The following is a 26,153-nucleotide window of genomic DNA, read 5'->3' as shown; positions in this document are numbered from 1 at the left end:
CAGGCATGCGTTGCCACATGGCACACCCTCGACCTCTCCTGGTCACACTCTGTCATGAGTCACAACCTTGAGTGCTGTGGAAACAGCAAAGAGCTGGGCTCTCGGGGAGGAAGACAGTGCCTGACCCAGTGTCCACTACTTCAAGAAACGGGCATGAGGTGGCAGCACTGGTAGTGCCTGCAGGTGTTGTGGAGAGAAACTTGGCCAAGGGCCAGCTGTACTTGAGCTACTAAGTCCCAGGGAAAAGACGGAAAAGGGGAACTCTGTTAAAGACCTCCTTATTAGGGTAGTTAGTGATGGAAGGAAAAAGGCTTCTCCTGGGGGAGCAGTGGCACCAGGAGCTCCACTGGGAGGAATGGGTGATGAGGTCACATTGCCTGGCACCCATACGTCTGTTAAAGGAATAACTGCCACTTATGAGGAAGGATTAAGATGGACAGATGAACGACATGGATGAATCTTGAAAACATGGTAAGTGAAAGAAGCCAATCACAAAAGACGTGTACTGTACAATTCTGCTTACGTGAAATGTCCAGCACAGGCAAATCTATAGAGACAGAACGTAGGTGAGTGGTTGCCTAGGGCTTGAGACTGGGGACAAAGAGAGGGTGACTGCTAAAGTGTATGGGGTTTCTCTTTAGGTTGATGAAATGTTCTAAAATTTGTTGTGGTGATGGTTGCACAACTCTGAATAAGCTAAAAACCATTGAATTTTGCACTTTAATGGAGGAATTGCAATGAAACCTCAATAAAGCTGTTACTTTTTAAAAAATGAATATTTAGTTAAAACCAGAGAGGAAAGGTTATAACGTGAGTGCATTCTTAACCCTTCTCTCCCTCCCTGGTCCTTTGAATACCGATGGTTTCAATAGGGATGAGAGGCATGCCTTTTCCTGGAATCACCCGTCTCTAAGCCAATGCCTCTTAAACTTTAATTTGTATGCAGATCACCTGTGGATCTTGTCAAAATGCAGACTCTGTTTCAGAAGGTCTAAAGTGGAGCCTAAGACTGTGCATTTCTTTTTTAAAAATTATTATTATTTATTTTTGGCTAGCGGGCACCACTCTTCATCATGATGCGCAGGCTTCTCACTATCGCGGCCTCTCTTGTTGCGGAGCACAGGCTCCAGACGCGCAGGCTCAGTAGTTGTGGCTCATGGGCCTAGTTGCTCCGCGGCATGTGGGATCTTCCCAGACCAGGGCTCGAACCCGTGTCCCCTGCACTGGCAGGCGGATTCTCAACCCCTGCTCCACCAGGGAAGCCCAGACTGTGCATTTCTAAGAAACTCCTAGGTGATCTTGAAGCTGCTGGTCCTAGAATTACACTTTGAATAGAGAGACTCTAAGAGACTCATTGAAATTATATTTATTCTTTGATTGGGATTAGTATTATGTCAGCTCTGTACTGAAGTTAAAATGCCAAGTAAATATTTTTGTTTTGACTTGCTAGTGGCTTAACATATATATGATGCTTCCATATACAACAGTTCTATTAACAACAACTTCTATTAACAACAGTTAATACAGGTATCTTGAAAAAGTACATTACTAACATTATGGGATTTATTATCCATTTTTATTGAAAAGTTCAGGATTTGGAATTGTAAGAGAACTGGGTTTGAATCCTGGCTCTATCATTAACCAATGTCATGGCCTTGGACTATCAGAGTTTCAGTTTCTTTGTGTATAGAATGGAGATACTAATACCTATCTCAGCGGATTTTTGTGAGTGCTGGAGACCATGGCACACACATTATACTCACTCTTGAGATAACTACTATCATTGTCATCATATTTGTGTGAGGTGGGAGAGCTACCACACTTTCCTTCTCGCATCTGCATCACTCCATATTTTCTTTAAAATCTCCTAGATCTTGAAATTTTGGTTGTGTGGGAGATGCTTCTCTAAGATTATTTTTCTTTATCTGCCTAAAGAAGGCATTGTTTGGAGCTCTAGTAAAATCCATATGGAATATAATTTTTAATACGTAGATGTGTGCTTTCTTTTTTGTGGGAGGATTTGTTCTTTTATTAAGAGATTCAAAGAAAAAGTTCAGGATATTTAATAAGGAATTTTGGTCTCCCTGATTCTCTAGTGTTAAGCTGGAATAATTCAACATCAATGACTTATTTTTGTTGAAAAAAATTTTCAAACTGAGTTACTCAATTTCACTTTAGGGCCTCTGCTATTTTCCTTTTCCTTTACAGGTACAGCAGGCAAGTTCTTCTAATGCCTGGCCCTCAGGGAAGCCTACAGAGAGAGGCAATTTGGAAAACCCTGTTTTGGAACAAGGCTACTCCTCAATAGCTCCCCATGGAAGAGGGATTCCTGCCACAAATGACAAGACATCACAGGCACACAGCTTGGATTAGAGTGAGGACTGCTGCTTCTTCCTTCTTGTGGTGCTCTGACCTGGGAGGTCCATGGACTACAGTGTTAGGCAAGCACCCAGGTGCCTTGTTCCTCCATGTTATACTTGGGCTACAGTCTGAATGTTGTAGACTTGCAAGGGGCTGCTCAATGTATTTGCTTCCTTTTGTTTCTATATTCTTTCGACTTTTAGGCTGACTTTATCTCCTTGATTTTCCTAGTTTCTGGAAGAATATGTAGCGAATACTAATTGTTAACTGGCAAGTTCCTGGCATACAGCATTAGTGAAATTCATTTCTTCCTTCTTGTTAAATCATTCTTGTGTTTTTTTTAAATTTTTTTTTTAACACTTTTGTAAATTTAACCCCTTGCCAACACCTTTCTATCACTGTGTACTCAGCATTAGCTATATGAAGGCCTAAGCAGTATGGAGACTTAAGAACTTGTTTTCTTCTCTATTTGTTTTTTAAATTATAGAAGACTGTAATGCTGTCAGCTGGTAAATGTTTAGAATTTAAGGTAAACATCACTCTAACTTTTGTAAACACTGTAATAGAAAACTGGTTTTGGAGATGCAAAAACAAATCAAAAATTTTGTTTTAGGGAGAATTGTGTTGAAGACATATTTTGAAATTTGAAGAAGGAAACAAGAAGTTCTATGTCTTCAGTGCAGCTTTGAATATTTAGGATTTCTTCTGTTAACTGTTCTGTTTTGTGTCACTGCTGCATGAGGGCCTCAGAAAGGCTGGACTGGAAACACCAGCCCCCTGAAAGGGACAGTCACGTGTTTATGGAGTGAGGAAGTGCTAGCTGCTGGCTGGGGACTTCCCAGGTCACTAATTTTGAAAAACCCCCTAAACACTGATCTTAAAGATCAAATTCTTCTCTTCAACAGCAAGGATCAAAAGGTTGGAAGGCTATATCCTGTCTCCTCATCTAGCACCAGGATTCTGGTGAAGAGTTGCAATGAAGTGGACTCTTAAGTCGGCTTGCTCTTTCCTTTCTTATCCGACCAATTAAGGACATTATTTCATTTGGTGCATCTTAGCCATTCATTTTGGTGGACAGTTGTTTCTCTTGTTATAAAGACCAAAGACCATTCTAAACCCAGAGTCAGCCAAATAGGTAAAACAAATATCTCATAATTCCACATAGCTGCCTTAGGAGGACTGGGTTCTAGTCTATGCAGGAATCCCTGGCATGAGCACTGTTATGTGCAGGAGCCTGAGCTTTGAGAGCAGCCGGTGTGGCATAGATTGTGCCTTGTGGACATTTTTGTGCCATTTAGTCCAAGTACAATTACCCATCGTGAGAGCCTATGTGACACAAACAGAAAGAGAGTAGGAGAAGATGAACAGGAGGAGAGAAGTTATCTTAATTCTATTCTCCCCAAGGGGGGAAAATGACTAAAATATAACCTGAGTGTAAGAGCATTAGTAATATTAATAATAATATCTTTGATAATTAGGCCAGTGATCTCAAAGTACTTTTAACATCCATTATTTTCTTTGTACTCACCAAAATTTCTTTAAGGTCCCATAGAATGGGAATTGCCATGTCTTAAGTTTTTCCCTGTTCCTCTTTCCTCTTTATTCATCAACTTTCTTAGAAAATGAGGGATCTTGCCCTGAGAGTTAGGAACTTATCAATTTTGAAGGAAAAAGGCCTATCTTTCCTGTTAGTTAGACATCATCCTACACTGTACTTTATAGGAGGTACAAAAGTAGTGTATATTACAATGTTGTACATCACAGCAGGGTAATTGTCAGAGAACCTTCCATTTACAGTAAACTGAATGAGAGGATTGACATCCAAAATCAAAAAGTGGAAACTTCTAGACTGGTTTCAAAGCATCACAGTGAAAGGACAGTCATTTGACTCATGGAGAACCTCTGCTCTGATGCTTCAGAGCATACATAGTCCATATGATTAGATTTTGTAAATCTGAAATCTTGATCATTACAGTCTATAAATGGATATAGCCATTTGGAAGTCTGACTTAGAATGAAAGCCTGGACCTTTGTCTCAAAGGTTGAGAGACTATCAAATTGTAGGCTCTTTGCCTTGAATATTAGGTAGGTTATCCTCCTTTAACTCTTGTCTTCCGTTTCTTCATCCTCCACCCCCAATCACTCCCAAGAAGAACATCTCTAACAGAGTTTGCAATGTCTTTGTAGTACCTCATTCCTGTAAATTCCTTCTCCTCCATGTTTTTGTTCTGTTTCATGTAGTTTGGAAAATGACAGTGTAGGATATGTTTGGTATAACCCTAGTCCTGGCCAGCATTTTTCATCCCTTTAAAAAAAAAAAAAAATATATATATATATATATATATATATAAATATATAAATAAATATATATAAAATATATATATATATACACACACACGGGTGTGTGTGTGTGTGTGTTCTGCGGTTGAAAGTATAGAACTAAAAACTTTATTTATTTATTTATTTATTTAGGCCACACCGTGCAGCATGCAGGATCTTAGCTCCCCGACCAGGGACCAAACCTTTGCCCCCTGCAGTGGAAGCACAGAGTCCTAACCACTGGACCACCAGGGAATTCCCTAGAAGTAAAAACTTTAAATAAAATAGAGGGCTTCCCTGGTGGCACAGTGGTTAAGAATGGCCTGACAATTCAGGGGACACGGGTTCGATCCCTGGTCCAGGAAGATCCCACATGCTGTGGAGCAACTAAGCCCGTGCGCCACAACTACTGAGCCTGCGCTCTAGAGCCCGTGAGCCACAACTACTGAAGCCCACATGCCTAGAGCCTGTGCTCCACAACAAGAGAAGCCACTGCAATGAGAAGCCCGCGCACCGCAACGAAGAGCAGTCCCCACTTGCCGCAACCAGAGAAAGCCCGCGCACGGCAACGAAGACCCAACGCGGCCAAAAATAGATAAATAAATAAATTAAAAATAAAAAAAGAAAATGTTTCTTGTATTGTTCCTGTTAAGCATTTCTCATATTTTGGCATCACACACCAAAACATGATGTCAGAGGTGTGTGGGGGGGGGTGAGCAGGTAGAGGTGAGGGAAAGACTAGGTTAGATAGTACAATGTGTGCAGTGGTGAAGAATTTACTAAATTTAATTAATCTTCAATTAGAAGATCACTGAGGATATGAATCACTCACTGGCAGTCAAAAGGTGATGTCAGTGAATGGTTATGGCTCAGCATGACTGCTTCTGTTTGCTACTGTATTTACTCCTAGCACTATTGCTACTGCAGGGCTCCCCTATGAATTTTATTGTGGGACTTTAGAAATGTCTACTGCCAAGGATAGCATTAATAAGTATTCCAGTTGATAGTTAGAGCAAGGAACAAGTTACTTAATTAAGTTTATAAATATGGCTTTGGACTGATCTTATTGGCAATAGTCATACTATTAATTTCTAGTTGAAAGAATAACATGGTCACAGGAGTACTGAGCCTAAGTAGAAGACTCATTTTGGTGGAAATTGGGTTAGAACAGCACATGCAACTCAAGGATTGCTGAAGAAGAGCGGGTGCATAAAGTTGCTTCATCATGAAAGGTGAATATTCAACGTGGAGACTGTGCGCCATTGGTTAAGTTTATAAAACAGTTTCTGCCTAAACTCTCTGTAATAGCTACCAACTGTGCTAATAATGGATTACTAAAAATCCTCAGTAGCCAATCAGGTTGCGACCTCCTTACTTCTAAGCATCTTCCTAGAGAATATCTTATGAAGGCTATGTAGTATCTCAATTCTCCTATGATTGCATCTTGGAAATACTGGCTGCTAGTTCATAAAAAACCAGAGAGTACGTGCGGAGTCAACTAGCATCCTTCTTTTCTAGATACTTTGGACTTCCAACTTTAGCTGGGCTAAAGTGGAACAACATCAGCCATGAACTCCAGGTTTTTCTGGACAGAGTGCCATATTTTTAAGTAACCGTGATTGACTATGGGGAAAAAAAATACTTAAATGGGCTCTTGGACTTTGTTCTGAGGTCAAAAGGGACCGCATTAAAAAATGTGTATTCTAAAAAAAAAAAAAAAGTGTATTCTATATCCTGATCTTGGTGTTTGGGGCAAAAATAGTACCTAATGTAGTGTGATATTGTGTATTCTTTTGTTTGAACATAGTTTGTAGATGGACTCTATTAATGAAAACACACTGTGGTGGAGAGGAATGTGTGTGTGTGTGTGTGTGTGTGTGTGTGTGTGTTTCAGTGCTGTTTTTAAATGGCCTGTTGGGTAGGCTTGATGAAATGTGTTAGGTTATTTCACCTTTGTCTCCTGTTCTCTCCCTCCACAGTAAGACTGGAAGAACAACACACTTATACCCAGGCCTCCAGTAGTCTCTTTGGAAGGGTAGGCCAATTAGAACCAACCTGCTGGTCCCCACCCCCAGCCACTCTGGTAGCTTCTGAATCCAGTTTCAGTGTTGTTAAATTTCAGTGCAGAAAGTGATAATTTGGAAAAGTGCCAAAACCCACTGTAATTTTTCCTGGCAGCTTTCCCTTGGTGTCATTGGTAAGTTCTGCATTTCACTGGAGTACCTCACCACTACTACTACAGTACCCCTCAGCAGACTTTTTCATTTGGTCCACTTTCATCTTTGGAAGAAGCCGTTTTTCAGTAGGGATAGACGGATTTACACTCTATTAAAGCTAGTCAGAATGCTTTCCCTTAACGGTCATTCACTTCCTGCCTTATGCTTAATAAGTTCCTTTGGATTTTCCTTGATGCTTACATAAAAACCCTGGGATGATCATGCTGGAGTATTCTCTTGAGGCAGCTGTGTTGCACACTTGCTGTTTTAGGCTCCTATCCTGTTTCACAGGACTGCATGCCTACCTCCCTCCATTTTGTCAGTGCTCACTGGGTTTTTCCTTCTCTTTCCACCTCTCTTCTACAGACTTGTGTTGGAGCAAAAGACTCCATTCCAGATCCATTCCAGAGTTACTATGAGAAACTTCCCCACTCTCTGACTTTTTTTCCTATCTCAGTAAAATGGCAGTGTAAGAAAGCTCTATGCAATCAGGGCTGAAAGAAATACCCACCTAGAATATTTGATTTTCCTTCTGATTTTCTTCTCTACTCTCAACTTTCAAAAATTTCCCCTACAATCATTTTACATGTGTGAAATTTTCTAGATTGGTTTTAAAGAATAAAGCAGAACAAAAGCAGCCTGTATTGGTTTAATATGGGAAGTCAAAGAAAACAGACTTTTACTGTTCCTGAGCAATACCTTCAGTATTAAGATTGGTGACCTTATCTTTCCTTGGTAGTGTTGTTAGTGTTTAGCTCTTCAAATCTAAAAACAGCTTTGTGTAATAAGTACCAAACACAAAATTGTCATGTCTCTTCTGATGGACTGTAAAGTGGCTTTCAAGCTTCTTTGTAAGTAGGTTTTTCATATCTGCACTATTTTTGTGTCAGTTGGTGAACACAAACCTTCAGTGAGGCTCAGCAGAAATGCCAAATTCCTGATCTGCCCAGTGGTTTTATAAAACTCCAGTCTTGGTTGGTTTGTTTGTCTCTAAAATATTATTAATAGTTTTACTCTATCTTCTACAAAAGAATCGTCAACAAGTTCACCAATGAGATAAGTGGATAAGGAAAATGTGTGTATTAGTGTGAGAGAGTTTGTGCCTTTTCCCTCATGTTAGATTGACTCTGGGTGCTTGCTTTGTTTGAAACCCACCACAAACCAAACTAGCCTGGACCTTTATTTATTTAATTTTATTTTAGATTTCAGTTTTGGGGTAGGTGATGGTGAGGGTAGTTCTTATTTTATTTTGGTACAAAAAAAGCAAGTTGACTTATACCTAAGGGATTTTTTGCAGAGCTACTCTTCTGGTGAAGAAAAAAAAAAGCCTCATTCAGAAATTAACATTTCTCAAAATGTGTTCCTTATTATTCTGAAATGTAAATTCCTTCAAATTGTTTATTTTAAAACTCTGAGATGAGTGGAAGAAGGATCTAGACAAGCAGTTGTTGAGCGCCCACCATGCTTGATACCTCTGGGGTTGCTCCTTTGGAATTCTAGGTGCTGGGCAAGCGCAATTTTACCAGGGCTGTTGAGCGCCATTCGGACTCCATTCCATTTTTCTCCGTGGCGATCCAGTTCGTATCTTACAGCTCCCGCCTGGAAGCCGGTAATGTAATGAATTGCCTTGACTCTTGCTGCAATCCACTTCCCTCGCTTAATATACAGTCCAAAGTTTTGCAGCTCGCTGTCAGATGGTACTGCTAGACTTTCACACTGCTCCCAAAGCCTCCGCTGGGGCTGTTTTCAGAACACGGAGTTACAAACTTTAAGAAACAGACAGCTCCAGACGGAAATCCACGCCAGGCTTTGAGCTCTGCTTCGGGCTTCCGTCAACTGACATAGTTGCCCTTTTGCTCAAACTCGCAGCTCCAGTTCGCACTCCGGAGAGCTCCGCTGGGTATCTGCTTGCTTCGGCGCGGCGGGGACGCGTGTGAGGCTACAAGCCGGCGCTCCACCTATTTCGCCGCGCCCTAGTGCAGAACCGAGGCAAACCTTCACTTGGGTCCCTGGGCTTAAACGTCTTCCTTCAAAAAGAGTGGGGAAAGGAAGGAGCCGGGCCCGATCTTTTGTTTGTTTGTTGAATTTTGTATTTCGGACACTTAGGGGAAGCAAATTGCCAGAGAGGAAGGGCTGTCCTCCCTGCAAACGTTTCCCTCTCTTAGCAAACCCTCCAGGCCCCGGTTCCACATTTTGCAGTTGACTGCGTGGATTTTAATAGGCTGTTCCCTTACTCTGGGGCCCAATCCATGCACACTGTGTAGCCAGATAAAATGAGAGCACATTCTCTGCCATTTTCAGTCGGTTTGTCCTGGCAGCCCTGCCCCCTTCCTTGGCTGCGGCAGCCGCGGGAGTTAATGCTGCGCGCAGAAAACTCCGCCTGATCCTCCGGGCCGGGGATCCAGTCCACGTTTGCCAAGTGCCGTGCGGTCGGGGACGGCGATAAGAACTCTCTTGTGACGGAGCGAGCGAGACTTTAGTCCGGTTTCCATGTCAACGATTCAGTCCATATTTGCCATCAGGCTGTTGGTGGCAAAGGAGCTTTCGTGCGGGTAGCGCTGTCCTAGTCCTAGTTCTCCAATCGGCGCCGGGATTCCTGAGCTGCCTAGGTGTGGGGTTAAAAGGCAGGGGCCGTGGGGGAGAAAACTCCACCAACGGGAGGACCCACAGCCCCAAACCCGGGTCTCGGAGCTCGGGCCAGCCACGTGCCCAGTTCCTCCCCTCCCCCCCTTTCCCGCAGCCATTACCCCTAGGGAAAGCTGATGGGCCAGTTTCTGAGAAAGTTCCCGTCAACTCGGGATAGTGATGTGGGGCTCTAAGGGTAGGGGTGGAAGAGGACCCTAAAGGATTTGAGATTAAAAAAAAAAAAAAAAAAGTGGGAAAGGAGAAATCCGACATTACTACCTCCTTCAACCCAGGTGGAGAGATTTTTTGTGCACTTTATTGCTAGACAAAAATGGTGGCTGTTTTCAAAACAGCCTGCCCACGTGTCGGACAGGGATATTGGCACTTTCCAAATTTCACAGCCATTGAAGAAAGGGGATGAGGGCTTCCTCTGGAGACAAATTCATTCTGGCTTCCAGATTTTCACTGGGCTCCAGGTTTCTCATTATACTCCACCTCTGAGGGAAATGGCAGGGTAATTGCATGTAAAAAATTCCTCATTTGTGCGCAGGACTCAAGACTGTTTGCCAGCTCAGAGGCAGTTGATTAAATAGCCAAGCTCCAGTTAAGAGGCAGCCTATAATCTGGTTTCTAGGACCTAATGCACCCGGCGAGTTGTTGCCCCTGAGGACTGTGAGTGAAAGGAGGGCACTGGTCCATTCCAGTCAGTCAGATCCTGGTAGGCCGGTTTGGTTCTTGGCTTGGGGGGAAAGAAAACACCAGTAGGAAGTTTTTGCTTTTTTAGTGTAAGATGCTCTTAGGTTTTCTTGGGGGTAAGAATGAGTTCAGGTTTTTGGAATTATTCACAGTGACCAGTGGCATGGCCAAAACTCCAGGGGCCTGCAAAATCTGGAAGTTCTAAGGTAATGGTTCTGTGGCCATGAAGTCTCCATTTACAGAATCTAAGGGGGAAAAAGGCCCTGGTGTCTAGTGACTAGCTGGCTTGGCCTCTCCCAAGGCAGCCTTGGGCTTGGTGAGGAGCTGGGATCCTCTCTGGCTTTTGAAGCCTGTCATGTCAGAGCATTCCAAGTCAGCCAGGGGAGGAAAAGGCTGCTGCTGGGATTTGGGGCCTGTGGATCTAGAATTTTCTATGTATGCCTCCAGCTCAATCAGCATCTCTTAGAATGTAATGGTAAACTTTGATGATTCTTTACAGTGTAGGACAGAAAACAAATTTGGGTTGCATCTATTTTCTAAGTGACCTGTTAGACTGCACCTTTTCTCTCTTTAAGGAGAAAACAGTTTCCTCCATTTGGTCATCCCTCTTCTGCAGTGGTTTCTTTGAACACTTAGGTTCCTCCAGTCCCTGAAGCCTCTTCTGTGATCTGTTTACAGTCTTACAGGTACTGTCTTTGGAGACTGGGGCTCTTGGTCATTGTGGGCAAAGGTGGGGCTTGTGTTCTCCCACTAGAAGGCTGTCATATGCCCTCAAAGTAGCTTCAGTGGTGACTATTTTAAGTCAGTGTTGAGATGACCAGCTTTGATCGCAAACCCATTCTGATGTTCTGATCACATTGTTGAATATGGCACAACTTGACCACTGTTTTTTTAAAATTAATTAATTAATTTTTAAATTTTTGTCTGCATTGGGTCTTCGTTGCTGTGCGCGGGCTTTCTCTAGTTGCCGTGAGTGGGAGCTACTCTTTGTTGCGGTGCGCGGGCTTCTCATTGCTGTGGCTTCTCCTGTTGTGGAGCATGGGTTCTAGGCACACGGGCTTCAGTAGTTGTAGCTCACGGGGGTAGTTGCTCCGCGGCATGTGGGATCTTCCCGGGTCAGGGCTCAAACCTGTGTCCCCTGCATTGGCAGGCGGATTCTTAACCACTGTGCCACCAGGGAAGCCCTTGACCACTGTTTTTTGTTTGTTTTTAATGCTAAGTAGTTAGGGGCAGCTGTGGGGACTCTGCTGCTTTTTAAAGCCACCCTCCTCTGCTCTGACTTTAAATGACAGGGCAGTCCCCTAACACTCTGTCTTGATTCTGTAAAATAGAGATAATAGACCTCATGCCCCCAGGGCCTTGTGAAGACTGGCTAATGAGGGCAGAAGGGTGGGAAAACGGAAAGTCTAAAACAATGATCTGTCATTCCTTGCAGCTTGCAAAGGGATAAACTGTAAGGCTCAGCTGGTTCTTTGGAGCGGGTTTGTAAAAGGTTTTGAAGAAGAAAAGTGCTGTAGAGGTGCTAAGTAGCAGCCAAGAGACCAGGCCCGCTGCCAGGGGGTCAGGCTTGGGCCGAGGCGGCCGCGGTCTCGGGCTCAGGCCAATTTTGCAGCCCCGAGTAAACTTCACGGTTGCCCGCTCCCCTACGCGCGGCCTGGAGGGGACCGACCTGCGTAGGAACGCCAGGAGGGAGGCGGCGCAGGCTCCGGAGAGGCGCGAGCTCCGGGCCGGGTTTTCCCCGAAGCCTTCGGCGGCGGCGCTGCCGAGCGAAAGCGGCAGAGGGCCTGCCGCCGCCGCGGCTGGTTCTCTCCCCTCCTCCTTTGTGAAGGGACGGGAGCGAGTCCGTTCCACGGCCTGCGCCCGCTCCGCACTCCGCTCCGGGTTTGCCAGGCGGCCGCGACGGCGCTGGGTAAAATGGCAGTGCTGAGCCTCGTGTCGGAGTGAGGGGGACTCGGAGGAGAGTGGGGCGCTCTAGCCGCTCAGTCCGGCCGCCCGCCCGCTCGCCCGCCCGCTGCCGCGCAGCAACCTCAGCCCGCGCCGCGGCCGGGGAAGGGAGGCAGGGCGCCCGGCCCGGCCTACGCTCCGACTCTACCTCCCGGCGCCTGGGCTGCTGCCGCGCGCCCTCCAGCCCGCCCGTCCCGGGTCCCCCTCCCCCCGCTCCCTCCCTCCCTCCCCGCCCCCTCCCCCTCGCCTGCCTCCCTCCCTCCCTCCCTCCCTCCTCCTTTCTCCGGCAGCAGAAAGCGGAGAGTCACAGCGGGGCCAGGCCCTGGGGAGCGGAGCCTCCACCGCCCCCCTCATTCCCAGGCAAGGGCTTGGGGGGAATGAGCCGGGAGAGCCGGGTCCCGAGCCTACAGAGCCGGGAGCAGCTGAGCCGCCGGCGCCTCGGCCGCCGCCGCCTCCTCCTCCTCCGCCGCCGCCAGCCCGGAGCCTGAGCCGGCGGGGCGGGGGGGAGAGGAGCGAGCGAGCGCAGCGCAGCGCAGCAGCGGAGCCCCGCGAGGCCCGCCCGGGCGAGAGGGGAGGGCAGCCCGGGGGATTCGGCCCCGGGGCGGGGTGGGAGGGGGGAAGAAGACGAAGACAGGGCCGGGTCTCTCCGCGGACGAGACAGCGGGGATCATGGCCGCGCAGGTCGCCCCCGCCGCCGCCAGCAGCCTGGGCAACCCGCCGCCGCCGCCCTCGGAGCTGAAGAAAGCGGAGCAGCAGCAGCGGGAGGAGGCGGGGGGCGAGGCGGCGGCGGTAGCGGCCGAGCGCGGGGAAATGAAGGCAGCCGCCGGGCAGGAAAGCGAGGGCCCCGCCGTGGGGCCGCCGCAGCCACTGGGAAAGGAGCTGCAGGACGGGGCTGAGAGCAATGGGGGTGGCGGCGGCGGCGGAGCCGGCGGCGGTGGCGGGCCCGGCGCGGAGCCGGACCTGAAGAACTCGAACGGGAACGCGGGCCCTAGGCCCGCCCTGAACAATAACCTCACGGAGCCGCCCGGCGGCGGTGGTGGCGGCAGCAGCGACGGGGTGGGGGCGCCTCCTCACTCAGCCGCGGCCGCCTTGCCGCCCCCAGCCTACGGCTTCGGGCAACCCTACGGCCGGAGCCCGTCTGCCGTCGCCGCCGCGGCGGCCGCCGTCTTCCACCAACAACATGGCGGACAACAAAGCCCTGGCCTGGCAGCGCTGCAGAGCGGCGGCGGCGGCGGGGGCCTGGAGCCCTACGCGGGGCCCCAGCAGAACTCGCACGACCACGGCTTCCCCAACCACCAGTACAACTCCTACTACCCCAACCGCAGCGCCTACCCCCCGCCCCCCCAGGCCTACGCGCTGAGCTCCCCGAGAGGTGGCACTCCGGGGTCCGGCGCGGCGGCGGCCGCCGGCTCCAAGCCGCCTCCCTCCTCCAGCGCCTCCGCCTCCTCGTCGTCTTCGTCCTTCGCTCAGCAGCGCTTCGGGGCCATGGGGGGAGGCGGCCCCACAGCGGCCGGAGGGGGAACCCCCCAGCCCACCGCCACCCCCACCCTCAACCAACTGCTCACGTCGCCCAGCTCGGCCCGGGGCTACCAGGGCTACCCCGGGGGCGACTACGGCGGCGGGCCCCAGGACGGGGGCGCCGGCAAGGGCCCGGCGGACATGGCCTCGCAGTGCTGGGGGGCTGCTGCGGCGGCGGCGGCGGCGGCGGCGGCCGCCTCGGGAGGAGCCCAACAAAGGAGCCACCACGCGCCCATGAGCCCCGGGAGCAGCGGCGGCGGGGGTCAGCCGCTCGCCCGGACCCCGCAGGTACACGGCTGAGTGGGGAGGGGGCTGGGGCGAGCGGGGTCCTGGGAGTGGGGGGCGGTGGCGGGGAGCAGGCCACAGCCGTGGGCTACCCCCAGTCCGGGGCCCCCACTGCTGGGGAGCTGCCATTGTCTCGTTCTTCCCTCTTAAAATGGCTGCCTGTCTGCCTTCCTCTCTTTCCCTCCTTCAGCCTTTGTGTGGGGCTTTCCCTGAGGTGTCTGCTCCCCTTCTCCCTTTACCCTGGTCCCTTCCAGCCCTGGGAGTCTTCCAGGGGGTGCGGAGCAGAGTGTGCGGGAAAGGGCCCGGCCCAGGGTGACGGGGTGCTGGGGGGTCAGGTTAGGGGTATAGGCAGTGCTAGGAGGTCTGGAGTTGAGTGAACAGTTCTTTGCTCACCTGCCGCTCCTCTCTGCTCCACCCCCCCCCCCCCGCCCACTTTCTTCTAGGCCGGTCCCCATCTGTGTTTTCAAGGAGGGGCCCCTCGGGCTCGGGGGCACCTCGAGGGAGGGCCGGGGCCTGCTTGGGAGCAGCTAGAGGCCGGCTGCGGTCCACCCAGGGCAGCCCGGGCCGTCTCCTGTCTTAGTCTCCGTCGGCCCAGTGGCCTGGGCTTCTCCCTGGAAGTGCTGGTAAACAGCTGAGTGATTGGAGTAGTAAGTGCAGATTGCTTTGGTTTGGGATTTGAATTATGGAGGTAAAATCCTTCTGTCAAAGCCAGGAGACAGTTGGTCTTAGGTTGACATCCTATCTGTGATCTGATTGGCTCCCCATCTCCTGCTCTTGGCCATTTATAATTGCCTCTGATGTAATGGTACAACAATCCTGATGAGCTCATAAACTTTTACACTCTGCTTTTCTGCCAGTGATAACCCAAACCATCGCTGCCACTATCTGCCTTTTATTCCAGAGCTGAAATTGGCTGTGACCTTGAGGAGGGAGGTTTAAGCAGCAATACTGTATCAGCAGGAGCAGAGCCCAAGACAGGCTGCCCTTGTTACATTGTGTCCGAAACAAAAGAGGAGGCAGTGGCATTTTGCTTGTACCTTGGATTTATTTTGCTTGTTATGTTTTATGCAGACTGAAATAGATTCTGTGTTGTCAGAACAGTAGCTGAGTTTTTCTCTACAATGGGTTTGCTGTTTGTTTTGGTTTTGTGACTTTCCTGATGGTATAAATGACTTCTTTGATGGCTCTGAAGATGCGTTTGTCTTGAGTAATTTTGACCCTGTTTGCTTTGCAGAATTGAAATTATTTTACTGACCTTTTTATTGAGTGGCAAATGTGGGATCTTTATCAGAGGGGGTAGGAAAAAACTTTCTGAGAACTGGAAGCTTTCTGAAAGAGAATTTCATATTTAGGTGTTCCGTTTTAAGGAAGGCTGGCCTCATTCTTTGTTTACATGTTAACACTTTTGTTAATTGAACTTTGGGAGAGCAGCTCAATTTAAAGGGAAGGACATCTTTCTTGATCTTGAGAGGGGCTGTTTTGTAAAGGCTTGGCTTGGTGAAATTTATCATTTGTTCCCGGAAATATCAAAAAGCCTAGTTTTCTATTTTGTCGTCATTCATTTTACAGCTTTGAAATAGAGGTCAACCAGTTTTTTTCTTTGCATTTTAAGTTCCATTTATTTCTATCTTCCAGGATAACAAAGATATGACCTACAATGATACTTAAGACTTGCTTAGAAATTACAACTTTTAGGTGTGTTTTTATGCATTCTGTTTTATTTTGCTCTTCCTCTTCATCATGTTCTGTGTTCAGTGCTTTGGTCAGGAATATTGGGTATTCTTTGGAGTCAGCTATCTTTTCAAAGCAGGAAAAAGTCTTCCTTCATGTCTGCCCCTCTCCCAGCAGTACCCAGTTGTACCTTTGTCCTATGAGATTTTGTTCACATTTTGTTCACTTCGGTGGCCTAATTAGATGTAGTCCCTCCCCATCTTAGAACTGCTTTTCTACTCTTACATTGAGCTGGGAATTTTGAAAATATTTATGTCAGGTAGCAGGTTTAGAGGTCTGTGCCTTGACTCCATGTCTTCCATGATGTTCTACATCTGGGCAAGAAATAGGGGAATTTTAAATTAGATTCCTAGTGTCTGGAGGAGAAATTTTGTCTTAGAACATCTTCTTTCTGGGTCATTCTATAGTTTATCTCTTTCCCCTCATTTTTTCCCTTTTGGGGGTGAGGGGGAAAGGAGGCTAAGAAATTTACTTTTCTTAACCCATTAGAGGAAATAATTTGGGGTAAGTCATGGCTCATTTAAAAACAAAAATTAATTTGAATTCTTTCAGCTTGGAGATATTCAAGCAAATTCTTTTTTTTTTTTTTTTTTTTTTTTTCGGTAAAACCAATTTTTGCCATATAGTAATTTCTGTTTTTCAGTCATTAAACAAATATTTGAGCACTTTCTATGTACTAGGCACTATGTTCTGTGCTGGATAAATGGTAGGAAAGTAGATACAGTCCCTGTTTGGAAGCTTGTCTGTGCTGCCTTTGTGCAAATTTTCTTATTCCCTTTTAACGTTAACAGGCCTAGCACTTCACACAACATAGATTCCTGTTGGATTTCAGTTCAGTTGCCTGTTCTCCTGAGACCCAGAGCATGGGCTGGTGAGCATTCACTTGTAGAAGAGACAGTGCAACTTCCAGTTTTGTGGGTTGCTTCAGGTGTGTCATCTAGATGAAGGTTGTAGGTGGGTAAATTTCGTTCTGAATTCCTTTTTGTTACTTAAGGATAAACTACTTGTCAGACCATGATGCCCTATTCTTAAGCATTCTTAAATAATAAGATCTTGCTTTGTCCTCTTCTTTCCCTAACTCAGTCTTGAATTGAGAGTTTTTTGCAAGTGTCACTTTGTTATAAAGCAGAAACTAACACACCATTGTAAAGCAATTATACTCTAATAAAGATGTTAAAAAAAAAGTTTTTTGCAGGGACTTGATTAACACAGCTAAGGTGGTAATGTTCATTTGATTCTGAATCTTTATGGAATAAAGATTAGGTATGTGTGTGTATTGTGGCTCTGTCTTTTTCACAGGAGCTGGTTGGATCCCATCAAACAAACTTTTTCTTTATGCCTTTCCATAAGTAGTATTGTATCTCAAGGTGTTGAATCCTGCTACTGATGAAATACTTTTCAGTCACCTATGTTCTTGAACCTCGTGTAAAGCTTTTTTTTTTTTTAGCTGTAGTACCTTGAGCTGGTAGACTATGCTCATCAAAGTAAAAAATCCAATAGAATATGTAGTTCAGGATCAAGGTGGATTTGATTGTAGAAGCTTGGCTGTTAGTTCCTGCTATGGAAATATCAAATGATATTTCTGACTCCTGGGAAACAAATACAGGAATCCTGGGCTTATGGGAATGCCTACTGGCAGAAATTCTGGGCTGGCTGAAACACAGGACTCTTGGAGCTCTCTCAAGTAGGAGGGATCAGGAAAACCACACTGAGATGGCACTTAGTTGTGAGGGCTTCATGTTTCTCTGCTTTCCATGAGAGAACTGCTGTGATGAAGGTTGGGATGATGGTGAGAGAAGAGAGAAAGCAGTCAGGACCAAGGCTGGCTTCTTTGTATTGGGCCCTGTGGGGACTTTTTAAGGTTCCTTCCCTTGTGTGTGACACAGAGTAACCATGACAAGTGGCACCTGCTGTAACAAGATGATTTGGATTGCATTAAATATTCATATGTTAGATTGACTCCTGTAGGGTGTGAAGTCTACAGTCACCCTTTTGCAAAGTTAGCGAACCTTATTGTATGTATGTATGTATGTATTTATTTATTTATGGCTGCGTGGGTCTGCGTGCGGTCTTTCTCTAGTTGTGGCAAGCAAGGGCTACACTTCCTTGTGGTGTGTGGGCTTCTCATTTCGGTGGCGTCTCTTGTTGTGGAGCACACGCTCTAGGTGCTCGGTCTTCAGTAGTTGCAGCACGCAGGCTCTAGAGTGCAGGCTCGGTAGTTGTGGCTCACAGGCTTAGTTGCCCCATGGCATGTGGGATCTTCCTGGACCAGGGATTGAAGCCATGTCTCCTGCATTGGCAGGCGGATTCTTAACCACTGCGCCCCAGGGAAGTCCCAGTGAACCTTTTTTAAAACGTGGAAATAAGCTAACAAAGTAATGGTCAGGGTCTTTTCCCATTCCCATCCCCTAAAAGTTTGTATTGATTGGCTTCAAATCCCAAAATTCTAGAAGCAACTGAAGCATGCAAATATGGCTAAAATATGGTATTCAAAATAAATTGGCACTGAATAGTTCTTTCCTGCCAGTGAGATGGGATGATACTTTGGTCTCTGAAATGGAGTACTGATTCCCTTGGCTTTCATTTCTGGGTTTTTCCCTGTTTAGATTGGTCATTATCATTACTGATGTACATCGAGTTGTGTGTGGTATAGTAGTGAGCACTAAAGAGCACAGAACTCAGAAGGAAGAGGAGCTTTGGTTCCACATGCAGCTCTGGATTAAGCTGTGTGACTTTGGGCAGGGCATTTGCCTCCTCTGTTTCATTTTCTCTTCGTTGGTAAAGTGAAGCTGGTGAACTGCATAACCTTCTCTGATGCTACACATCTGTCTGTGCTTCCATATCTGGCTTGTTAGGAGGGCAGCTTCTTCCTGTACCTTCTTCAATAGGGATCCTGAGACCATCTTTCTTTCCCTGGGCTCAAGGAACTCAAGGCTGTTTTCTCTTGAGGATTTACAAGAACAAGCTCTAAATAGTTGGGTGCCACTGTGGTCTGTGGTCCTTCACAGAAAAAGCCCTACCAGATTGTTTTGCTTTGAGACTGTTAGTCTGTTTGTCATTAGTCATTTCACCTGGCTGGTGGTATTAATACACTAAACAGTAATTGAAAAATTAGACTTCATTAGAGCAAGACTTGAAAAATAGTTCCTTCAGAATCTCCATGAGGGGATTTTGGGTAGATTAGGGATGGGGTGAGGAGTGGATATTCATAAATTCAACATTAACACTGTTTCTTTGGTGGGGGGTGAATAGGAAGGTGGGGAGAGGTAGTATTAAGCTCTCCAGACTCTTCTGGTGTTTGGGCAGGTCTAGGTCTGGTTTGGGCAGTTGGTTGTAACCTGAGTGCCTGAACTTGCCCTGTAAGTTTTGCTGAGAGAGGAGCAAAATTTCCTGAGACTGGAACAGGAACAGGAAAAGCTAAGCGTCTCAGGGTCAACTTCATAGGTGTATGGCCATTTCTCATACCCCTGTTGTTTTTTTTAAACTATGTTGTGTGGTTTGCAGTTGGTTCTGGAAATGCTGTTCTTTCAGCTGTTCTCCAGTATACCAGAATTTCCAATTTTTCTCCTCCTGGTTTAGTAGTTAAAAAGTGTAATTTAGGCATCTCTTAGAGGTGTGTTAGAAGGAAGCTTCCCTTTATGAAAGAGGGAAAAAGGTAGAGGGAAAGGTGTTTGATAATTCTCTGCTTGACACAGCAGCTTCTTCTCTCTGAAGGAACCAAGTGTTTCAGAGCTTTGTGTAAATACTTGCTGAGCTGTCAATATGTACCCAGGAGGTTTCTATAGTAAGATGTAAACGGCTCTATAGAATGTTTGACAGGCAAATTAATAAACAGTTTTCAAGCAAAGATAATGCTCGTTTCTTCTCACGTGGTGGAATAAAATAACATTGGAGAAAAAGACTTGGGGGTAGGGAAGAGAGGGTAACGCTGGGGGGTAGAGGTGGGGGTGGAGAGCATGGAGATGAGAAGATATGATCTAAAAGAGGTTTGAAGTGAAAAGATGATGCCCTGGAAGAGAAACCTCCCTGGTTCTGGCTCCATGCTGAGTTCAGGGCACGTGGAGCCCTGTTTAAAATCGGTTGCAGTTTCAGAGTGAAAATAAACAGAAGTTTGGAAAGAAGCTCCTAAGTTTCAGTTAGTGAAGTAAGTGTGTTCCTAAAGCTTGGTTTATGAGACTGTGAGTTTTAAATTTAAAGCATTGTTCTTTCAGAACGTTTCTGTAGTTCGGTGAGATGTTTTTAGGGTTGGGTTTGCATTTTTGGAATACCAAAAAGGAAAAAAAAGATACTACAACTTCAGTGCTGTCCTCAGCCTCTGTTCTGCTTTGGCTCTCAGGATTATAAGCCCACTCCTCCAAGGGCCAGGTTTAATTTTTTTAAAAAAATAATTAATTTATTTATTTTTGGCTGCGTTGGGTCTCCGTTGCTGCATGCGGGCTTTCTCTAGTTGTGGTGAGAGGGGGCTACTCTTCGTTGTGGTGCGTCGGCTTCTCTTGTTGGGGAGCATGGGCTCTAGGCACGCGGGCTTTAGTAGTTGTGGCACGGGCTTAGTTGCTCCGCGGCATGTGGGATCTTCCTGGACCAGGGCTCGAACCCGTGTCCCCTCCTTCATTGGCAGGCGATTTTTAACCACTGTGCCACCAGGGAAGCCCGGGCTGGGTTTAATTTATATAGCTTTTACTGGACTCCTGTGCACCACTTAATTTTATATTAAAATTAATGCCCCAGGTTCCTGGGTCAGTACAGTGTTTGCGGACTCGCTAAGTCCTGCCTGAAGGGTTATGTGGGTAGATTCAATCTTTGTTTTTAAAATTGCCATTTTAGGATTAAAAACGTTTCTGGTTCTTCTGGTGAAACATTCTTTTTATGGAGGAGGAGGTATTTTAGAAGTGTTTTATCTGTCTGCCTATCGTACTCTCCCTTGGTAGCCTTGTGAGACGACCGGATTTACTTTCTCAAAGTCTCTTTTTAAACGTAATCCACTGACTCTGACACCAGTGTTCTTCACAAGAAATGTCTTTTAGACCAGAGTCCTGGAAGTGCCTTTTTGACTCAGCATAGTAGCAGGGAGTATGAATGTAATTATGGCTCTGACCATAATTTTTAGTTAGGTTCAGCTAACTTACCAAAGGCTATCAGCTTGTTTTAAAACAAGATACAAAAACTTGGGTTGACACTGACATTGATTGCCCAGGCCTTTCCCCAGTATGGTGGTAGGGAGGGTATTAGAATTTCAAGCTTGTTGCTGAGAGCATGATTTCTTGCTCAGGGGGATCTGGAGATTCAAAGGGGGGTGGGAAGTAGCTCTTTGTGAACATACCTACTAGATACTAGGGAGGGACTTAAAAGAGGCAATATCTGCTTCAGAGGAATTTAGTTTTCTTGGGAAGCATGCTTATGTGTACACATTTGGAAAACTTGCAAAGCAGGGTTTTACAAATGGATACAGACCAAACTAAGTGTATGGGCTGAAGGAATCTGAGAATAAGGAGCAATCTCATTTGGGCAGAGTAAACCTGGGACAGCTTTTCAGAGGCAGTGATTTGTGAAGTTAAATGTCCAAGAAGGGGAAAGTTAAAATATTAATTTGCTTTTTCATAATGCTACTCTGAGTTTCATGGGCTTTACAGAATTCAAATTACACATCCACCCCCAGACCTGTAGTTGTCTCATTCTGGTGACTTTGAGAATTTGGACTGTAACCAGTTCCATGAAAGAGAGTGGTTTCAGGGTCTTAGTGGTTCCTGTGGTTATGTGGGGCCTTTAGTACAACCTGCCAAGTTCTTGGCTAGTTCAGAGGCTCTTTTGTAGTAATTTTGGGTTTGGAAGGTTGTGTCACCTTCAGAGTTGTGTGCCCTGGACAACTCTACAGTGACAGTTGTTCAACTTTGGTTAGAGAGCCTGAGTTTTTTCTTTTCCGGCAAAGTTAATTGACCTTTCTTAAAACAGGAGCCATGAGGTACCTGTCTGGACTCAGGCTGCTGCTGTTTCTGAAGGTTTGGGAGCTGTGCTCAAGCTGAGTTGCTTGGATCAGACCTTATATTGAGGGTTGTTGGGTGGCTAAGCCTGCACATATGCAGTTTGCCCATCTGTTCACAGAAATGGCCTTTAATATTGTTTTTGATTAGGTTGCCTGTGGCCAAGAAGCTCATAAATGCTGCAAACACATGCTTATTCCTTATGGGAGCCTCTGAAATGTAGTGATTTTGGTTTCTCTTTACCTGCTAGTCCATGTGTGATTGGATCACATGTGGTTTCTGGCCCTTTTCAAATGGTAAGTGGATGCTTAACAGCTGAAGATGCATGGAGTGTCCAGTACCAGGCTACTGCAGCGCTTCCACCTGGAAGAGGAGGGTGGGTTGCACTGTTCCAGTATAAACATATGGAGTCTTGAATGCAGATTCTAGTTTGGAAATGTCTCTTCCACCATCTTTACCTTGCCATTCTGGCATTTTTGCAAAAGTGAGTTTCCAGTAACTCAGAATTGGGCACAGTGGTTCACCAGCAAGTGTGTAGGGGCTTGAGATGAACTCCTTAGTCAGTCCAGGTTTTAAGAATCCAAGTTGGGGTGAATGTTGACTTAACTGCCTTGAGTATTCTTCCCTGAACTTGCTCTTCCCCCTATTTAAATGGATGGCATTAGTATTTATTGAATTTGAAGGGACATCTGAGTGAACTTTTATTTTTGTTAGTCATTTGTGCATACTAGAAGATGGTCTTGGGACAGGTTGAGTCTGTATTTCCCAGTGGCTTCTGCATTTTCTAAGGGTGGACTGCAGTGGGAAGAAGTCTAATGCCAAGAATGCATTCCAACATGCTGCAGAGTAGGAAATTTGATCCCTAAAATGTTGACTTAGTGTTGGTTATGGTACATATTAGAAATCACTCAGTAATCCAGGACAGATTTTTGTCGTCCTCCAGGAAGTTAATGTTGGTATGAAATACGAAGGGGCTTTGGGCACTGGGCTGTGTGCTCTGCAGGCCCAGAGTGCTGCTTGAATATGAAGAGGAAATGTGCCATGTGCTTTTTTTTCTCTCTTTTGCATTTGGGCTTCCTTATGGCTTCACTGCTTCTGGGTTCCTAAGTCTGCAATGTTAGGTATTAGACTTCCTCCTCCCTTGGCACTGGCACATTCATGATTTTTTTGTGGCTCATCACCAGCAGCCAAGATTTTTGTATGCTTTTCCCTCTTAAACTTGTTAGCTTTCAGCTTGCTTGTTTATAGACATCTCTGTTAAAAGGAACTCCCCCCTCAAGATCTAGCACCAGCATGACGGCAGCAGGGGAGTTTAGGGATTGGTGTGATATTTGAAAACCCATTTGCTGTGTGCTTAGTGTTTTTATTTTGCCTCCTGTTTTCCTTGAGGTCACAACTTGCATGAGTGCATCTGGGTCCAGCTGTTTATTCTCAACTGACTGGTGCCTGGTGTACTTTGACTTTAAGAAGAGTGTGAGTTCAGCCACGTGGTAGAGGATTAAAGGCTACATCGTGCTGGGTGCTTCCTTTTAGAGGAAACAGATATGTCTTTGGGCTCTTCTTGCCCAGTGATTTCCCCTCTCTCTGGGGTAGACCTTATTACAGCTTTCTGTTGTTCTTAGAGAACAAATCACCTGAGCAGAATGCTGGGAATTGGTTGCTCTTTGTTACTACATCTTTTCTGGTGAATACAGATGGCTTTCTCTCTTGCCTTTTGGACAAGATTCTGTTCTGGTCGGAAGGTGATGGAGTTTCATGGCATTAGTTTAGGAGTGTGAAACTCTTGATTCAGATTTGGATAACCTGCCTTTCGTTTCCAGACTTCTAACTTTTTACCTGTTTAGGAATCTGGGCTGCCAAAGATATTAATAAGGATTTGGGGATCAATTCTGTAGGTAGTTTGTCCACAACTTTGTCCTGGGCCAGGGGTAGGCCAAGGACCTCACTGAGTTCCCTGTTTTCAAGTGATGGTGTGTTGGGGGTGAATATTAATGATAATTACCATGTAGTTGAGTACTTGCTATGTGCCAAGCACTAAGCTTGGGTCTCTCCAGGAATTTCTTTATTTAATCTTCACAATCATGAGAGATGGGTTCTAGAATTATTCCTCCCACTTTACAGATGAGGAAGTAGAGTAAGAATGAGAAATTCGCCCTAGGACAAAAAACTAGTAAAAGGTAGAGTTCAGATTTGAATCAAGGTTTGTCTGATTCTCCAGAGCTGTGAAACATTATACAATACTAAGTTTGCTTCTCCAAAATAAATTATTCAAGCACTAGACCTCGTTGGGACATTATTTTTTGCAATAGTCTAGAACTCTTTTTTTAAAAAACTATTTATTTATTTATTTAGGCCGTGCCGGGTCTTCATTGCGGCATGCGAGATCTTTAGTTGCAGCGTGCATGTGGGATCTAGTTCCCCGACCAGGGATGGAACCCGGGCCCCCTGCATTGGGAGCTCAGATTCTTAGCCACTGGACCACGAAGGAAGTCCCTAGAACTCTTAAATGGGGTGAAAGACTGAAAAGCCTTTAGTTACAGTTTGACATTATGCCTAGATTTCTGTCCCATCCATCTCTTCCATTTAGAATTTTATTTAGGTTTTTGATGAATGTCTGTATGAGCCCAATGGTAAGAATTGGCAGGATTTGGTCCTTAGGCCCTTTTCTCTTTGAGAATGGGGATAGAGGTAGGATTCAGGCTCAAAGATAGAGCCCTTCACTGTGGCCTAAATGAGAGTAACTTGCATTATGAAAATATTTGCAGAGTGATTTTACTTTCTAGAACTTGGAGCACTCACTGGAGAGATGAGAATTATTGTCTTAATTTTCCGCTTCAGGGAAGTGAACACGTAAAGGTTAAGTGCCTCACACAGTTTCATGTCAGAGTCAGCTCTAAAAGCGAGGTTTAAAGTTCCCTTAGGCTGTGTGACTTCAGGCAAGTCACTTCTCTGAATCTGTATCCTCAACTGTATAATAAGGAAAAATATCTACTTGCAGCTGTAGTAAACGTTAAATAACATACATGAAAGTATTACTTGTTATCCAATAAAATTCGAACACAGCTCCTAGTTGGTAGAGGCCCCTGCTTGAGAGGGGGATAGAATTGAGTGGTTAAAGACAGACAACATTAGTCTGTGCTGAATTAAAAGCTATCCCATAGTTTTGTTTTCTTTGTTTTTTAAATAAATAAATAATTTATTTATTTTTGGTTGTCGTGTTGGGTCTTCGTTTCTGTGCGAGGGCTTTCTCCAGTTGCGGTGCGCGGGCCTCTCACTGTCGCAGCCTCTGCCGTTGCGGAGCACAGGCTCCAGATGCACAGGCTCAGTAGTTGTGGCTCACGGGCTTAGTTGCTCCGCGGCATGTGGGATCTTCCCAGACCAGGGCTCTAACCCATGTCCCCTGCATTGGCAGGCAGATTCTCAACCACTGCGACACCAGGGAAGCCCTATCCCATAGTTTTTACTTGGGCGCATAGCATTTTTACCTGGGCCCTGTTTAGAAATGCAAATACTCATCCAGACCTACTGAATCCAAAACTCTGGCAGTATGTTTTAACAAGACCTCCAGGCCTCTATAATGCACACTCAAGTTTGAGAACTACTGGATTTATGCTAAACTAGGCTACAGAATATATCTGAAATACCTGAGGGGTTTCTTCCAAATTATACCAAAGGCTAATGTTTCAGATGTATCTGCCCTTCCCATGATGTTGAAAGTGTGTTATTGGTTGGAGAAAAGGTTAAAAGTGCTAGGGGTTGGGGGAGAAGAAAGAAAATACTTTTGAGATGGATCTTCTATACAGTAATGACAAACTCTGTTTGTTTATAGGACCTGGGGACTCCTTGCCCTCTGTTTCTCTTTCTTTTAGCTCTTTGGTGGCGTGGCATGAGGATGGTTCTGGTTTGATGAAGGTGGAAAAGCTCATTTTAGGATGATGGCCTATGGTGGCCTCCAAGTATGACCAGTTGAGAAAACTGCCCAAAAAGTCATTCTTGAAAATGCTCCTCAGAGGCTAGGATTGGAAACCTTAATTAAATGCCATGATATCCTTTCTGCTCGTTGATGGCCAGCTGATCTGAGAATCTGGTGGTCTCTGAGTAGACCATTCTTAATGACTTCCCTCTATCTCTCATCCCCCACCCCTCAGTGCCCCAGTGGCCACCTTGAGTTTTGCTGTGATTCCTTTCCTTGTGAAGTCCTAGTAAATAAACCCTCTAAGAAGACTCCTGACAAGTTACCCCATCTCTCAAGTGGATGAGGTCTCTTTGAGGAATGGACATTTGAGCCAAAACCTGTCCCTAGTTGTGTGAGTTAATAAGGATTGTGCTTGGCACGGAAGTGGAAGTTACAGAAATGGTCAGGTAATAAACATGAATAATGCAAAGACCAAGTGGAGAACCAGTGTTGTAGTTCATGGGGGCTTTCTGAAAACCTGATGTGGTTTCTGAATCCTTCCCATTGAAAACATGTTTCCTGTAC

At 45.9% G+C, this 26,153-nt stretch overlaps 1 protein-coding gene across 5 annotated transcripts in view; it reads left to right on the top strand.

Moving 5' to 3' along the window:
* The first annotated feature begins 6,808 nt into the window (after positions 1-6,808).
* Positions 6,809-26,153, top strand: part of ARID1A (AT-rich interaction domain 1A) — a 75,534-nt gene continuing 56,189 nt past the window's right edge. For 2 of the 5 annotated variants that reach the window (XM_082349105.1, XM_082349103.1), the window contains exon 1: positions 11,931-13,967. In XM_082349105.1, the coding sequence (XP_082205231.1) occupies positions 12,831-13,967 (1,137 nt within the window). In that variant the 5' untranslated portion in view covers positions 11,931-12,830. Of the gene's footprint in view, positions 13,968-26,153 lie in introns of all 5 variants that reach the window. The other 3 variants (XM_082349106.1, XM_082349102.1, XM_082349104.1) reach the window with 3 other exon arrangements.

This window comes from Balaenoptera borealis (genome assembly GCF_965194805.1).
Source record: "Balaenoptera borealis genome assembly, chromosome: 1".
NCBI lineage: Eukaryota > Metazoa > Chordata > Mammalia > Artiodactyla > Balaenopteridae > Balaenoptera > Balaenoptera borealis.
The sequence above is the reverse complement of the archived record's forward strand: the minus strand, read 5'-3'. Positions and strand labels throughout refer to the sequence as shown.